The sequence below is a fragment of the Polistes fuscatus genome, unplaced genomic scaffold, assembly GCF_010416935.1.
Source record: "Polistes fuscatus isolate 324 unplaced genomic scaffold, CU_Pfus_HIC Scaffold3, whole genome shotgun sequence".
NCBI lineage: Eukaryota > Metazoa > Arthropoda > Insecta > Hymenoptera > Vespidae > Polistes > Polistes fuscatus.
The window spans coordinates 7,379,425-7,396,370 of record NW_025113107.1 but is presented as its reverse complement, the minus strand read 5'-3'; the positions used below and the strand labels follow the sequence as shown (position 1 = coordinate 7,396,370).

At 31.5% G+C, this 16,946-nt stretch overlaps 2 protein-coding genes across 2 annotated transcripts; both read right to left on the bottom strand.

Annotated features, from left to right (window-relative positions):
- Positions 1–2,656: 2,656 nt before the first annotated feature.
- Positions 2,657–3,664, bottom strand: LOC122519298 (Kruppel-like factor 2). Its single transcript, XM_043638664.1, has one exon. It carries the CDS (start codon positions 3,662–3,664, stop codon positions 2,657–2,659), a length of 1,008 nt encoding a protein of 335 aa, XP_043494599.1.
- Positions 3,665–9,118: 5,454 nt separating this feature from the next.
- LOC122520115 (catalase-like) lies at positions 9,119–16,167 on the bottom strand. Its single transcript, XM_043640100.1, has 8 exons — positions 15,838–16,167; positions 11,796–11,970; positions 11,351–11,492; positions 10,674–10,824; positions 10,266–10,445; positions 9,989–10,180; positions 9,667–9,903; positions 9,119–9,579 (listed from the first exon to the last, which is right to left on the bottom strand). Exons 1-8 carry the CDS (start codon positions 15,898–15,900, stop codon positions 9,178–9,180), a joined length of 1,542 nt encoding a protein of 513 aa, XP_043496035.1. The 5' UTR covers positions 15,901–16,167; the 3' UTR covers positions 9,119–9,177.
- Positions 16,168–16,946: the final 779 nt, after the last annotated feature.

Sequence of the window (16,946 nt, the reverse complement as noted above, 5' to 3'; positions counted from 1 at the left end):
AAAACTAAAAACTATTTCCAATAAGATCGAACGTTCTTACGGCGTGCGTTAAAGGCACACAAAAGAATTAGAAGAAGAAAAAGAAAAAGAAGAAGAAGAAGAAGAAGACAACAAAGAAGGAGAAGGAGAAGGAGAAGGAGAAAAACTTTGAAGAAAACAATCCAAACCCGATACGATCCATTCGCACATTATTCGCGAAAATCCGATCAAGTTAGAAAGCACGCTCGCGTGTATTATTTCTTCATTACGATATAAGCAATATGAACAAATGTAACTCACTCGCGTGTTTAATTAAATTAATAATGATGATTATAATAATAATAATAACAATAATAATAATAATAATGATGATAATGATGATGATGATGATGATGATGATGATGATAATAATGATCGTACATTTGAAATGTTCGGAAGAATAATAATGTCCTCCTTCCCTTTCTGAATTGTCTGGGCACTATCTCTGTTTGTTTCTCTCCCTCTCTCTCTCTCCCTCTCTCTCTTCGTCTATTTCTGTTTGACGTATATTATCTCCGCGTGTTCGGTTTCGCGGTTATCCGTCGCACGCGCGAAAACGCGTGTACGCGGCTCCTTGCAGGCTCTCGCACTGAGGGAGCACGCGTAACGCGCTAAAGAGAGAGGCACGTACTCTCGCGCACCTACTCGTTATCTGCCCCACCTCCCTCTCTCTCTCTCTTTCTCTCTCTCTCTTTCTCTACTTTTACACCAAGAGGGTGCTCGCACTAACTCGTATGACTCGACTCGACGACGGCAATCTGCTTTCCTTCGGTTCGTACAACGTTAAACGCGAGTCTGGAATCGTTGTGGCGCCACCCCCTCGCTACCACCTCCACCTCCTCCTCCACCACCTCCTCCTCCTCCTCCTCCTCCTCCTCCTCCTCCTCCTCCACCTCCTCCTGCTGGTGCTTTCTCTCCACCTCCTCCTGTTCCTTCTCCACCATCTCTCTCTCACTCTCTCTCTCTCTCCCTCTTTAATTTGCTCCGCGTCTCTAACCCGGGTGTCTTCTTCTTTTACTCTCCGTTTTCGTGGCTCGCGCTGCTTGCTTGCCTCTCTCTCTCTCTCTCTCTCTACTTACCCGCGCCAGCCATGAATCCTCAAGCCCGGGACCATATCGCGCCGCCCCTTTAATAGCTCTAACTCGATTCTTTCCATTCACTCTGGCACCATCTATCGGCAAGAGCGAGAAACAACTCAACCATCGACTCTGCCACATCAACTACGAGAATCTGATCTATTCTCAATCGAACTATCCTTTTATTTAATTATAATCACCTTGTTTTTTTTTTCTTTTGGATAATACGAGTACGAGAAAAAAAGAAAATGATAGGAACCGAGATGTTTTTACCAAGCGATCCCTTATTTTTCTTTATGCTCGTAATTTGTTTTTCGTTATATGTGTGTGTTAGCCTCACGACACCTAACAGGTCAAAATTCATTCGAGAAACTCGTAAGAATTCTGGAGAATATTTACGCTTTATCTCGTTAATCTCGTTATCTCGGGAACATATCGAAAATTTGTTATACGATAACGAGATACGATAACGAAATTATACTATACAATAGTTCGTTGCAGTTAGGGGTTCAGTGTTCTCGCCACATAGTTTCTCGTCTTTGTCATTTTCTTTTCGAAATAAATCTGATCAAAATGTGATTAATGTTGAATGATGTGAAAGTTCGGCTCGATACTATGCGGCTTTGCTAAGCTCTCAGTCAATCGCAATACAATAGTAACCCGCTAGCCCACCTGATGTTTCTTATTTCAACTGCAAGAGTTTCTTCCTGTCAACCCTGACTGGCATATAACTTGGCTATTGTTGTCATTTTTGCCCAAGCAGCAATATTCCTGTTAGTCCCTTGGCTCTCTGAATAGGTATACATAGACATCTAGGGTACTATGTAGTAAATCGGAATTTTTCCATGAATTAGCAGGGCCAAGCTAGTAAAAAAAACCTTAAGAAGAGAGTCGAACACTGTATCCTTCAAACAAATAAGATTACAATTCGAACTTTTCTACTGTAATCCTTTTGTTAAAATTGTACTTTATATATATATTTATATTCAGTTTATTTTAAGTCTATTTTTTAATGAAGAAAATATAATAGATACATTTATTAATATTTACTGAACAATATAATTTCTATCATGATATTGTCGAAAATAACTTTTCCGATAAAACTTAATGAATATAACTTTATTCTTTTGCGTGTTTTGAAACGATCAGCGTTCCAAATACTAATCCTATTTTTTGTTTACAATAGTGGCACTTTAGCGAGGTCAGCGTCCCAATTCGGTAAAGGTAGATGTTAAAACATCCGTGCCCTGTCATGAGTTGAATGGCATGAAAAGTCGTCTCGGTGCAAGGGGAGATCCTCATAGCTCGTTCTAGTGGTTTTTCGTCAAGAATCCAAGTACTAATCGTATCTGAATAATAATTTTTCTGTAATGTTATGTACAAAAATTAATATAAAAATTCTACTTGTAACATAAATAAGGGAATTAATTTTTTGTTACAGATTAAATTCACTTACGATTCATTTGTTATTATTTCAATTACATGAATATACGCTGAAAAAATCCTTCTACAATTGCAATAAAGTTTTTTTCAGTGTTATATTCAAGCATAGAGTAAGAATTTTAAACGTAAGGATTTTCGTAAAAATTTGGGGTTGAATTGGTTAGACTGCAACTTGAAACCGGAATTTTCAAGTTCTTCAGTTTCATGGAAACTTCTTTTACCATTAGACTATCCGTGACTCTCGGATCATTTTCCTTTTGAATTATATTATTTAACGAAAAATTGAAATTAGTAACGGATAATGTTGGCTGTTCGTTGTTTGAAAAATTATTTTCCTTTTCTTTTTTTATATGAGTCTTCCCATGTTTCGCCAGATGATCGCTTCTCATAAATGCCTTCTTGCAAATACCACATATAAATTTTTTTTCACCGGTGTGCGTACGATTATGACGCTGAAGCTCGTCGCTTCTGGTAAATTTTTTATCGCAGAACTTCCAATGACATATGAACGGTTTGACTCCCTCGTGCGTTCTTAAATGAGCTTTAAGATGAGAAGTTTTCCCATATGTTTTTCCACAATCCTTATAGTGGCACCTGTGCATGCGTTTTTTACCTGGACTATTATTACCCGATATACATTCAGAACAAGGACACTTCACATTATTCCTGTTAGCATTCCTTAATGAATTTCGTAATTCCGTAATCGTTTTTCGGATTTCGTAATCTTGTTTTATTGATATCGGAGGCCACTTATCGTATGAATCAATATCTTCCGTTGTGATCTTAAACTCTAATCGTGAAGTACACGGAGGAGTCGTTACCATCTCTGTCTGATAATTCGCAGTAAAAGAATTTATCGGGTAATCATTCATTGAACGAGATTGAACAGACCACGAAGGTAATGTATTCAAGAACATCGTATTAGTTGTTTCCATTAGTTCGTTTCCCATATGATCGTTACTCCCAGCGTAAAGATAGTTGCTCGAATTGACACTCTCATATAAACAAGAATTATTTTGCGTAGTATTATGAAACTGTATCCATGTTACGTTATTATCCATCGGATTTTCTTCCGGACTATTATTGGATTGATTTGGCTGAGTCAGCATTACACTTTGATTCGACATTGGTCACTTTGGTAGAAAGTACTATCTGAATAAAAAAAAAATAACATTGATAAAGAAAAATTAATTTTGTTCGTCGTGAAAGACAAAAGGATCGTAGGTATGAATAAAAGAAAGAGAACAGAAACATTTACGTCGAACATTTTGTTATTTTTTGAAAACTCGGCCTAACGCAAAATTGAATAATTAACGAAATATGAATTCACTCTCATCTCTTTCTAAAATCGTAACGATCAGAAATATTTCGGTTCTCTCGTCGGAAAGAATTTCATTGAAAACTTATTCCTTCGGCAACACTTAACGTTAACACAATTTCACTAACAAGTAACTGTCACCTATATTTTTCTATAAGTATTTCAAAATACGTTCGTTAATCTATGAATGTTCGACTTACATGAATTTTTTTTAATGATTTAACTGTTAAAACTTTTAAAAGAAAAATAGAAAACACGAAGAGCAATCGTCGTAGCAGAACTTTAGCCCAATAAATTGGTAGTTCTCGAGACGTCAACTAATAACTTACTAGACAACCAACTGAAGAATATTGAAGAGAAACCGGAATGTTTAGCGAGTCCTGTAAGAAAAGCACAGAGGTGGGGATAGACGAATCCTAAACGAATCCTAAGCGCCAAGAATCTTAGGACAAACGTTCTCCCCGCCATCGTAAATCAACCCCGCTTTCGAGGATTGAGAACCGAGTTTATACATCTTTTGTGATAATTCCCTGGAGAATCCCTCGTACCCCATGAATATCCAGCTTTCTACAGGTCCTACTTTTCTTCTATGGATATTAACGGAGAATTTTCAAAGTATTCAACGATTTCGGTCATACGATAGAGGTGAATAAACTTTTCGAAATTTTTTTTTATTTTTCTTCTTCTTTCTATTGACAACAAAAAATTTCTAAGGTACGATGTAAAATTTCTTTTTGTTTGTTTCGAAAAAGCAGAAGAAAATGAAAATGCACAAAACGATCAAAAAGAATAGAATCAAACAAATGAATATTATTGGTCATTATTTTAACTCGACTTTTATGATTCTCGTAGAATCGTTTTTTTTTTTAACCAATGATTCTTAGCAATTGTTAATTATCTAAAACATGATATTATTAGGAAACATCGAAAATATCTTGTTTACTCAGCTTGACGGCAAAGGGTAACAGGAAATTGATATTTCTACAACGGATGTTAGATATCCTTAGAGATTGAGAAAACTTCTGTTGAAAAATGTACTGTCTAGTCAGATTATTGATCATTGATGGAAACAAAAAGCAAGGTTGAGAATACTCTCGTGGGAATAGACTTTTTTCTTTGTCACAATTCATCAGAGAAAAAGATGGACCAGGTACGTGACACATGTCAGTCCTTTTTTCTTTTTCGTAGTTTTATTTTTTTTTCAAATGATTTCTATGAATAGCAAAAGTCTTTTCATTCTAACATCATTAAAAGTTTTTAGCTTTATTTTTTTTAATTTTTTTCTCTTTAAAAATAGCTCTTTTTTCAATTTTTTCTTTACCATTTTTGATAAACTAATAATATCATCTAGATAAAAGAAAAATTACTTTTTTTTTTAATAAACAATAATGAGACATAATTCTTAATTTAATAGTCCTGTTAGTTATTTACAGTGTTAGAATTTTTATTTTTAGAAAATCTTAGGAAATTCTTAAAAGACCCCAAAAATTCTTCGAAATATTCAAGCGCGCTGGACTGAAGCTAATCGATTGGGATTATCCTCTCAGGTCAACCCTCGTCTATTTTGACGATTGATGATTTGCGTGTTGTAATAACAAAGTGATGCTCGTTCCGACGTATTGAATAGAAGAGAGGTAGCAAATTTTCAAGTTTCTAGTTGGGAACATTACAGCAGGGAGGGAGGTTTGCTACTATATTATTGCACGGGTTCCAACAATTTTGCCTAAGGGGGCGGCGGGGGGGAGGGTACAGCAAATTGTAAATTCCAAATTATGTGCTAAAAATGTCCTATGTTCCTCTCATTTACCAGCAATTATATTGAAAAATTAGAAAAAAATATTTAATTTTCTAAAAAAAGAAAAAGAAAAATAAAGAAAGGAAAAAAGGAAAGAAAGAAGAAAGAAGGAAAGGAGGAAAAAAAGAAAGAAAGAAAGGAAGTATGTTACGGATTTAAAACGATAGGGATAGAGGAAGGGAAGAAAAAAGAGAAGAGAATGTACGCGGGGTTAGCTGTAACATTAATTTCTCGACCATAACAGTTTTTCGGCACTCTTTTAGATCCTGTAGAGACCGTATACGCATAAATAAGAGATATTGCCTTGGAGAAACCAATATTACCGACCAAAAAAAAGAAGTCGCTTCCCGAGAGTTAACCGTAACTCAAAGATTTTTATAGTTTACTGGAAATTTTCGTTCTAAAACGACTGGGAATATTAGCCATTATCATGTATACGAAAGAAACGTTATCTGTGAAACACACCTCTCCACTCAATTAATTGACTATTCTAATCATTATTAATTACGCGGTGAGGAATTTACATGTGCATCTAAGAAATAAAATAATACAATACATTCGATGATTTCACTTTGCGTTATTAATCGATTGACTAGTAAATATTTTTTTATCTGATAGTAAAATTTTCATCTAATAAAATATCAGATCGAAATAATTTAATATTCAAAGTAATATTTAAAGTTAATAAGTATACAATATTTAAACCGATATATATGCGTTTAAATAATCTGAGATAGGAGTAGAGTGCGTTAGAGTATTAAAATAATTATTGTTAATTAATTGATGGAAATGTCTATTGTTGTCTAAAAGCTCGGAGTAAATGATCTACGTACCGTCCTCCTCGAAATTCGTCGTTGAACTGAGTCATTGTCCTCTATGAAAGTACTTTTATTAAATGTTGTTTATATGACCTTTCGAACGTTGCGCATGTGTAGAAAGTGAATAATCCATCTAATAAATAAAATTCAAGATTATTACGCTTTGATTTTAGCATTCTTATCATTTTCATGTAATTATTTAACCGCTCCTGCGCAGTGATGAATTTGAGAGTCAAATACTAAAATCAGAACGTTATATATATATATAATCTTAAATTTTATTAATTAGGTGTATTATTTCCTTTACACACATGCGCAACGTTCGGAAAGTCATATAAACAACTTTCAATAAAAGTTATTTTCTAGAGGACAACGACCCAGTCCAACGGCGAATTTCGAAGAGGACGGAGCTCCGAACATATACTCAGTGCTTCTAAATTACAATAGACATTTTTTTCGATTAACTAACAATTATTTTAATACTCTAACGCTCTCTACTTGTATCTCAGATTATTTAAACACAAATATATTGTGTTATTTATATTATTAAGTTTTTCCCCTATTGGCGGCTGTCATTGTGCTAGTGGTTGCACGATGTACTTTGCACCTGTATGTACGTATTAGGTAGAATGTGCTGTACATCGTTTCGCGATAATTTTTTATTAATGCGTCATTCAATACTCGGAATACTACTTGCAGAATCACTTATGGTATGAAAAATACGAATATTTGTATTTTTCTATTTATATTAAATTTTTCTAATTTTTTTTTCGTAATAAAATCGTTTTGAATAGTAGAATTACCGCATTTATTTGTGGAAACTTTGATATACTCGTATATTACTAGTATGCATATATATTAGTATATACTAGTATTTTTTATTTACTCATATTTGCAATAATCATTAGCCTTGGCAGTCGATTACAGCAATTGGTACGTACTCCCATAAAATTAGAAAACACGCGTTTGAACTAGGGTGTCGGAGGTGCCCCGGGGCATGCTCTCTAGTTTAGGCTTTTGCACCCTAGTGGTATGTGAGAGAATCGTGGAGTGAGTGGGTGGGTATGTATCATATGTTTACTCTTTTTAAATATGGGTAATTAACAGGCAGTTAGCATACTCAGGTGTGAATGTTTATTTAATTTGTAAGTAGGTAGAGACCGGAGAAGTCGCGCGATTGTAATTTCCACTCAGGTATGGAAAATTTCTTCTCCGAATATTATACAAAGTTTCAGCAACACTTAGGCTGCGATTGTTTAGAAAATGCATTGTAAAATGCGCTTAGACAAAGCCTCACAGCAGCGTTTAGGATATGAAGAAAGAAGAGGCATTATGCCGAAGAGGCTTATGCCGAAGAGGCTTATGCCGAAGAGGCTTATGCCGAAGAGGCCCCCACTTAAATGTGGCTGAAAAGGGCAACTACATGGATTATTGAGCTATTTTCAAAGGTTCAACAGCAAGTTCGAACTTGTCGAAAATAGCTCTTTAGTCCTATTTTATATTTTATCGTATTATTTATTTGCTCGTCATTAATTTGTAGTTGTAATTGGAGATGATAGACCATTCCATCTCCTTGTAACGTCAAACTCATGCTTGAATCGTTCAAAAGATGCACAAGTTTTTTGTTAGTTTATAGAGTCATAACTATTTAGATTTGCGTTTTCTTAGATATTAAACTTAATTATCGTTCGTTAAACATCACAATAATTTCTCTTACCTTTTTTGTCTTTATGATTTTTAACTTTATTTTAACTTTATTACATTATTAGATTCACGCGAGGTGTATCGTTATTTTTTGGAATAATTCATGAATACTGTATATTCTATTGTACATTGTATTAGTTCAAGATAGATCTTCTTGTCTCATCGGTGAAATTCATCTAATTAATTATGCAATTAATAATTGTACTTTTTTTACATTTCGTTTTTTTGCTCGTGCTTTTTACTTATGTTTAGTACTAGAGTTTAGTAAGAATAAGATTTACATACGATTTTCTCGAATATGAACTAGAATAAAATTCTTAATGTATTTTTGTGTTTTAACTTTTGCTTTTTCTAAGTATATTTTTTATTCTAATTTTTCTTTTTTCATCTTTTTCTCTTTCTTTCTTTATTTTCTTCTATATTCATCTCCCGACGCAACAGGTTGTATTATTAAAAGAGAGTCATTCTCTTCGATAATAATTGGTATGGGAAGATGTATTTTAGATTGATTCATTTTTCCCGAGAGCTCGAATTTATGGATCTGGGATAGACTTTTTCTAGGATAGAGATTTTAACTTCTTTTTTTGGGTACCTCTACCTTATTTTTTTTAAAATGACGGACAAAGATGATCGAAATTTAGGCATTTTTATGATTTACGGCCATGCATTTCCTGCTGTGAAAGGACGACCTTTCTATTATAAATGAAATTCCAAATCTCGTACAGTCATGGTAAAAAGTTTTCTTTAGTTCGTTTTTTGCAATAAACACAAAAAGTCGTTTTTTTTCTTAACTTTTGATTGCCATAAGCAACGCACGACAAACTAGTACTAATGTATATGTATATGAAACACATGTTTCCAAAAAAATAAAAATATATTTATGTGCTCTGTGAATGATACATATTTAATAAGTACATAATTAAAATTTAACGTTACAATTATATTAGTGCGAATAAAAAATTTGTGCCAAATATATTTTTCTCGATAAAAAAGAATCTTGAATCCTTATAGACGAGCAGATTTTTCAGATAAATTTATTGGTACTCCAGCGTTGCGCAAACCTTCGGTCAATTTCTTACCCAATTCGATATCAACTTGAGAAAAGTTTTTCACCGCTCTTTCAATTATGAACAAAGAAGCTTTGCTTAGACTGCCTACTAAGTTCTGCACCAACCTACTCCTTTCATTAGCATCAAGTACGTTTCTCCAGAATAATGTAGCTTGTCCGAAATCATCTTCGTTTTCAGGTTCGTAACGATCTACATCACCGCTAACACTGAAAGGTGGTGAACGTACAGCAGGACATTCTCTTGGTCCGTTAAAGCTATTCGGAAAATAATTAGGTGCACCATTTTGATTGTACACCGCCATACGACCGTCTCTTTGATAGTTGATCGTTGATATAGTCTACAATAAAAAATAGTATGAGTAGTTTTGGTCAATAAATAATTATATAAATAAATAAATAAATAAATAATATAAATAATTATATACTTTATAAGGACAATTGACTGGTAATTGAAGATGATTCGGACCCACGCGATATCTATGTGTATCGCCATAAGCGAAAAGACGACCTTGCAACATTTTATCTGGGCTCGGTTCGATTCCAGGTGGCATATGGGCCGGATCGAACGCTGCTTGTTCTACATCAGCGAAATAATTTTCAGGATTGCGATCTAGCACTAATTTACCCACGGGAATCAATGGGAACTCATTGTGCGGCCATACCTGTTTAATCAAACATAATTCGTTAATATAATCTATTTGAAATGAAATGAAAATCAAGTTACAAATGACAATAATTTGTTATTACTTTTGTGACATCGAACGGATTCCATCTGAATTTCTTCGCTTCTTCCTGGGTCATCACTTGTATGGAAAATGACCATGATGGGTAATTTCCTTTCGCGATAGAATTGTAAAGATCTCGGATAGAGTAATCAGGATCGGAAGCGCTCAATTCTGCCGCTTTCTCGGTTGAAAGATTTTTAATGCCTTGATCGGTCTGAAAGTAATTCAATAATTCAATTTCAAAATTTTCATATTGGATTTAATATAAACATAAAATAAAACAAAAATCGAAGCATTACCTTATAATGGAATTTACAGTAAACCATATCATTGCATGAATTCACAAGTTTGAAGGTATGCGAGCCATAACCATTCATATAACGATATCCATCTGGCAGACCACGATCAGAAAAAAGAAACAATATTTGATGTGTTGATTCTGGTCTTAACGAGATAAAATCCCAGAACATATCAGCATCCTACAAAGTATTCATAAGCATTATTATTAAGGCTTCTAGTAATGCGCATGAAAGCTATTAAAGAAAAAAATTCGCTATTAAGAAAAAATTCGCTATTTAAGAAAAAAATTTCCTCAATCGTTCGATCGATTATTTATTTCCAATGAAGCATAACGAAATAAACGAAATGGTAATTAAATAATCGCGATGTTGATTTCATTTTATCGATTGTTTATCTTCCATACAAACCTTCAAATGAGTCACGGGATTTCTTTTCTGTGTATGTATAAAGCTGGGAAAGAGAAGTGGATCTTTGATAAAAAATATGGGTGTATTGTTACCAACTAGATCCCATATACCTTCTTGGGTATAAAATTTAACCGCAAATCCACGTGGATCCCTGCAATCAAGAGAAACGTTTGATGAAACTTGGAAAGTTCATTTGTTACCTAACCAGGCTAACTTCTATTATTATAAAAAAAAAAACGAAAAAAAAAAATAAGAAGAAAATGAATTGATAATGATTGCTATAGTTCTCATAGATTAAGATCGTTAATTCTATATATAGATCTAACAAAACAAAAAACAAAACATTATTTAGAAACGCAATTGTGTAATTACGTGAGTTATTATCTTGTATGCTTAACGTTTTTTATTATACATTTAACGATTTTTTTGTGCAAATTTTCAAATACGGAGGATCACTTATAAATAAAGAATAAATAAGATTACTCGTAAATACTAAACGATTAAGGAAATCTATTATATTCCATGATAATTATAATCATTATCTCTCTAACATAAGTCAACCATGAGAATATTTCAAGAAACTTTCTCATGAATTGTTCTCATATTTTTCTCCAAAAAAGAAAAACAAAGGAATTGTAGTAGTAAAAATGTTTTTTAATAGTAATTTGTAGTTTTACCTAACCGTGTCAGCCGAACCACTCTCACCACCCACGGTAGAAAATCTCACGGCAATCGGAGTTCTTAATCCAATCTGAGAAAAGACTTTTGCTTTCGAGTATTTCGTTATATCGTGTGTAACCTCGAAATAACCATAAGCGCCTGAAAAAAAAAAATATAATTAAAACTTATGTATTCTTTTCGTATATAATTGTACAATTCCTCGTCTATTGCGTATTAAAAGAATTTAAAGGAAGTTTCGATCGGTTCGATAATTATTAAATACGTTGCATTATACATTAAACGATAAAAATATATGTATGAGTAAACACATTCCTTAATATTTTGTCTTGTTAATTAATTTCAATGTTTTTTTTTTATTTTAATGGATTTTTTATTTTAATGGATTTTTTTTTTGTTATTAAATTGATTATGTTAATCAATTTTGAACATGAAATCGCTCACCAGCTCCTTTAGCATGCACTACCCGTTCCGGGATTCTTTCTCTTGTAAAATGTGACATTTCATCGAGATAAACAAAATCTTGCAATAAAATTGGCCCACGTGGTCCGGCCGTAAGACTGGCCTTTTTATCACCGATGAGAGCTCCATTACCGGTTAACAGTACAGGTGGTGCACCCTTTTTTTTTATAGAAACAAGAATAATAAATAAATAAAAATAAACAAATAATTATATATATATTTCAGTTAATACAGATATTATAATTATGTAAATTTATATCGTATAAAAATTGATTATCAATAAAATTATCATTGTGGTTATTGTGGAATAAATTTATGAAGATTTTCATTAAAAGTACGACAATTAATTACTGATAACGTGTTCACCGCATTTCCATAAAAGAATAAAAGATATTATAAATTACGGAAGTTAGATAGGATAGGATCGTAAAAAGAAAAAAAAAACATTAAGAAGAGAAAAGAAAAAATATCTGAATATTTTAATTAGTAAGTATCGTTCCTTTACACATTCTATTGTTTTTCTTTTTTAAGAATAAATATAAATCATAAGTTTGTAAAAGAAGTATTTATTTAGTTATCTTTTTTTACGATATAATTTATCAAACGTTACATTCTTACAAAGAAAATTAGTTACTATTTTTGTAGCAGATGCGTTACTTAGCATTACCCACTTATTACAATTACCTCGTCGAGTTTCGAAGCTCTTTAGCAGCAATTGCATACATGAGCTAACTTATTATTATTTCAAAGGAAGAATGGAAAATTTCTAATCAAGAAGATACGTTAAATGATTTCTTCAAATAAGTGATTAGTAAAAGAAATATTTCATCATTAAAAACAGACTTTCTCATAAATTTATCATTTATTTCTTTTGTCAATTATATTCACGGATTCATTTTTATTTTTATTATTTTATCGAATACGCAAATAGATAAAATAGAATTTCAATGAAAGTAAACAAGAGGAATTCTATTAATATGATTGATTCTATTTGTTTTTCACAATCAATATCTTCGAAAAGTCTTACGATTACCTAGTTGAATTTTTTATAAAAGAAACGTGATAAAGCCAAGTGATAAATCAGAAATACAAACTACCAGATAAAATAAATTTTTCTAATCTTTCGTCAGCGAACAGTATAATACTTTATCCTACATTTATAAATGGGTAAATAAAATTAAATTAATACGAATTGAAAATTTATGAATAAAATCTAACGACATATAATATATATGTGTATTATATCGAATTATGAAATAAAAATAGTAAAAATTTAAACAAAAATAAATTACTCTCTCACCAAAAAAAAAGCTGACGAAAATAAATATTTAATATTACAATAGTATCCTTATATTCTCTATTTTCTTGATCATCACGGTCCCCATTAATCATTATGAATCATACAATTTAGTTCTAACTCATCTTACATTCTTAACTTTCTACGCAATATTTCCATTCGATCACGCAACCTGTAACGTTTGGTGAAATTGATCATGTTCCGCCATATACTAAGTACATTGAACCCGTTCTTTATGAATACCTTATTCTTTACAAGTAAAATAGCCTTTACAAATAGTTTACAACGTTCGCTAACACGAATCATTGCTAAATGCTGTAATACACACGTAACTAGGACTACATTTGCATTTAATTTACTGAATACGAAACGTTGCCTCGTAGCTAAGATTGTTTCTATTAAAAATAACTATTATAGAGAACGTGATAAAATAAAACGAAAAGTTTATCGATGCTTTTTTTATCATTTCTTTTTTTTTGTTATCAGGTCACATAGTGTGAGTTTAATTATTCGTACTCCGTCGAATTAAAAATTAACAATCAACGGTTGAATTTAATTAATTTCATTTTCGATTTCTTAACTATATTTGCATGAAGTAATAATTCATTTCTATTACAAAAAAAAATATTCCTCGCGTTTGCTGCAAAGCAAAAGAGCTTCGAATATAAACGCAATCGTCGTTCCCTTCCTTCTGCTTCTGTGTATTATTTTTTTTTCTTTCCTTTTCTGTTTCTAACATAATATGTGTACTGATGCAATATCAGAAAGAGGATAAAGATTAACTGTCTATCAAAGATGGAATTTTCGTGAGAGCTCTTGCTTATGTCAATATATCTATATACAGATGCATATAAGCCATTCAGAAGTCTGACCGATTAACTTCATTTTAAACAATTTTTTTAAATTGTATAATAGTACTTAAACATTTGATATATAAATATTTAACATTTTATATTGAAAATAAATTTTTTTAATCATAAAATTTAATGACATTAAATGACCAAAATTAGTATAGTAATTAAATGATAAATGATACGACGATGTAGATTATGTTTCTAATTTTCTTTACTTTATAGTGTGTGTGTGTGTGTGTGTGTGTGTGTGTGTGGAGTTAATCGATTAGAAAAATGAGCGACCTATATACATATAAGTACATACATAAATATTTTCGATCAATAAAGATAGTCATCAGCTTTTTCATTCCGTGAAAAAAAAAAAAACGAAAAATTGCGACAATTGTTGATAAAACATATTTAATCTCTCACGTGAGATTTTAGTTTATTAAAAGCGTATTTTTTGTACGGCACGACAAATATATTACGTAATAATAATAAACGCTTAAAGTCACAAATTGCTACTTAAGCGATTGTTAAACGAACGAAAAAAAACATCTCAAAGTATATATTTTTTTTATAAATATAAAAGCATTTAACACAGTCAAAACAAAAAACGAATAATTTATCGAATTTCAATTTCTAATTGTAGAATTAAAAAAGTTAACTTAAAAATAGAATAAAATGCGTAGCATTTGCATTGGTAAACATGTTTAAAATACATCGCGACGATATGATATAAATTTCTGTACCTGTTCAATGATTTTTCGTTATACAAGGGACTTTGATCTAATGCTATCTCTCTCGAATATTTTCTTTCTTTTTCTCGATCATTCTCTCTCGTGAAAAATAACATGTAATTAAGCATCAACAAAGTTGTCATGTATGTGCATATATGTAAATAAATTAAAGAGATATTCTAGATTTGTAATGTTGTGTTGTTACTCAGATATTATTTTTATAATAAATAATGCACTTAGCAAAATACGAATGTTGCTAATCATTTTCTTTAATAAAATGATAAATACATTTACATTTAATCAAACTGACGCGTCACAGATGCGTATATAACATATATCTATACATGTGCATATGGAACTCTCTCTTTTTCTTTTTAGGCACGCCTGTAAAAAGTTAGTTTCTAATGTTCTAGATATAGTGAAAAGAATTTCAAAAAAGATTATCTCTAAAGAAACTACTTAGGCTATCTAAAAATTCCTTGAAACATTTACATTTCAAATGAAAATGTAAATGTGTTAACGTATTATATATTTATTTATCCTATCAACTAAACAAAAAAATTAATTTGTAATAAATAACAAAAATTAAATTTTATACATTAAATGCAAGTTTATAAGTAATTTTAATTCGACATCGACCTGCAGTGTTAAAATGACGAGCATTTGAAATATCTTCAAAAATTTCCATAATAATCTTATGCAAAATTAAAAAAAAAAAAAAGAAACGAAAAAATAGATAAAAGTAAATAAACATTATGTGATAATATGTAAATTGTATAACGTCTACCGTTAATGCGATCTACATCGATCGTATCTTTTTAACTTCTATGTAAACAATTTTTTTCTGTTTTTAACACCTACATAAAACTGGTATCATAAGATTAGGCACGGAAGTGTTGATTTCTCTAGCGTCATAATATAGATCTTACGAAACATACAAGATAAACAGAGAGAGAAAAGAATAAAGAGTGAAAAAGAAAAAGAAGAAGAAGAATAAAAGAGAAAGAAAGAGAGTTGGTACTAATAAGAAAAAAGGTAAAAATAGAGGTCATGAATGAAAGGAGAAATAATAAAAATAAAGAAACGAATGGGTAACGAATAGAATACATTTATTTTAGATCATCTAGAAATTCGATTAGATCGTTAGATCGTACCTTCAAATTTCTCTTGTAATCGTTAAGCTGTTCAGCAGCAGGATCTCTCGATATGCCTGCCATCTTGCTGTCCTTCAAATCTTCACAGGATTTACCGGTTGTGTAACTTAGTTGAAATCGTTTAAGTGATGTCGCAATAAAAAATTTGCTTCTAGTCAGAAGGACGGTATTATACGTCCGTTCCTCGCGATGCCAAGAATAGAAACTGACTGGCAACGATGACAGCGTGCTTTTATCACCTACGTCGAACCGCGATTGGTGGAAGAACGAGGGAGTAACCTTACGCCATAACACGCAATACTTTTTTCGAAGGGTACGAAAAAAGGAAACCAATATATCCTTATTCTCGAACACTCGATTCATTTAATAGGTTTTTGTTTTTTTTTCCCTTTTTTTTATATATAATCTTCCCCCCATCGACTTCCCTTCGTTCCAATTTTTTATGCTTTTTCGACCTTGTCTCGAGTTGTTATTTTTTTCTTTTTTTTTCTTCTTTTTTCTACAAATATCCTTTATCTATTCTTCGCTTCTTTTTGTTCTTGTTTTTTTTCTTCTTACGAATTGATTTTTTTTATACTAGATTAATGTTCAATTTTTGTCTCTACCTTCGAAGCTCGCTGAAATAATAATATTGATATGATCATTTGCATGCATTTGATTGCTTGTAAAATTCAAAAATAAGCGGTTCAATTTGAAATAACGTAGTATAGAGTGTTAGAAATTATTCGATAAAAGAAATTTATAAATCGATAATAAGAGATAGGTTCAATTCTTTACCCCATATAAAATTTATATGTTATCAAAGTATTTATCAGGATCCTTCCTATTTTATCTCAATAAATATACATATGCATAACCTTATCATTTAATATAATTCACGTGTTCTTTATTTCTTTGTTTTATATATTTGTTCGCTTGATCGAGCAGATGTTTTCATTCAAGAATTATTGCTTTTATTAAATTAGGCAAAAAAACGAGCTCTCGATTGGTCTCGCTAGCTGAATTCATATCGTTGAATAAAAAACAAATGTTATTTTCCGTCTTTTCTGAAGGACAAATTTGATAATACAAAAAACTTAAGAGAAAAAAGAACAAAGTCGTATGCAGAA

Coding starts and splice junctions, on each gene's coding strand:
- LOC122519298 (XM_043638664.1), bottom strand. CDS start 3,664: ATGTCGAATCAAAGTGTAATGCTGACTCAGCCAAATCAATCCAATAAT.
- LOC122520115 (XM_043640100.1), bottom strand. CDS start 15,900: ATGGCAGGCATATCGAGAGATCCTGCTGCTGAACAGCTTAACGATTAC. Junction 10,181..10,265: donor ACTGTAAATTCCATTATAAG/GTAATGCTTCGA, acceptor AATTACTTTCAG/ACCGATCAAGGCATTAAAAA. Junction 9,904..9,988: donor ATCCGTTCGATGTCACAAAA/GTAATAACAAAT, acceptor TTGATTAAACAG/GTATGGCCGCACAATGAGTT.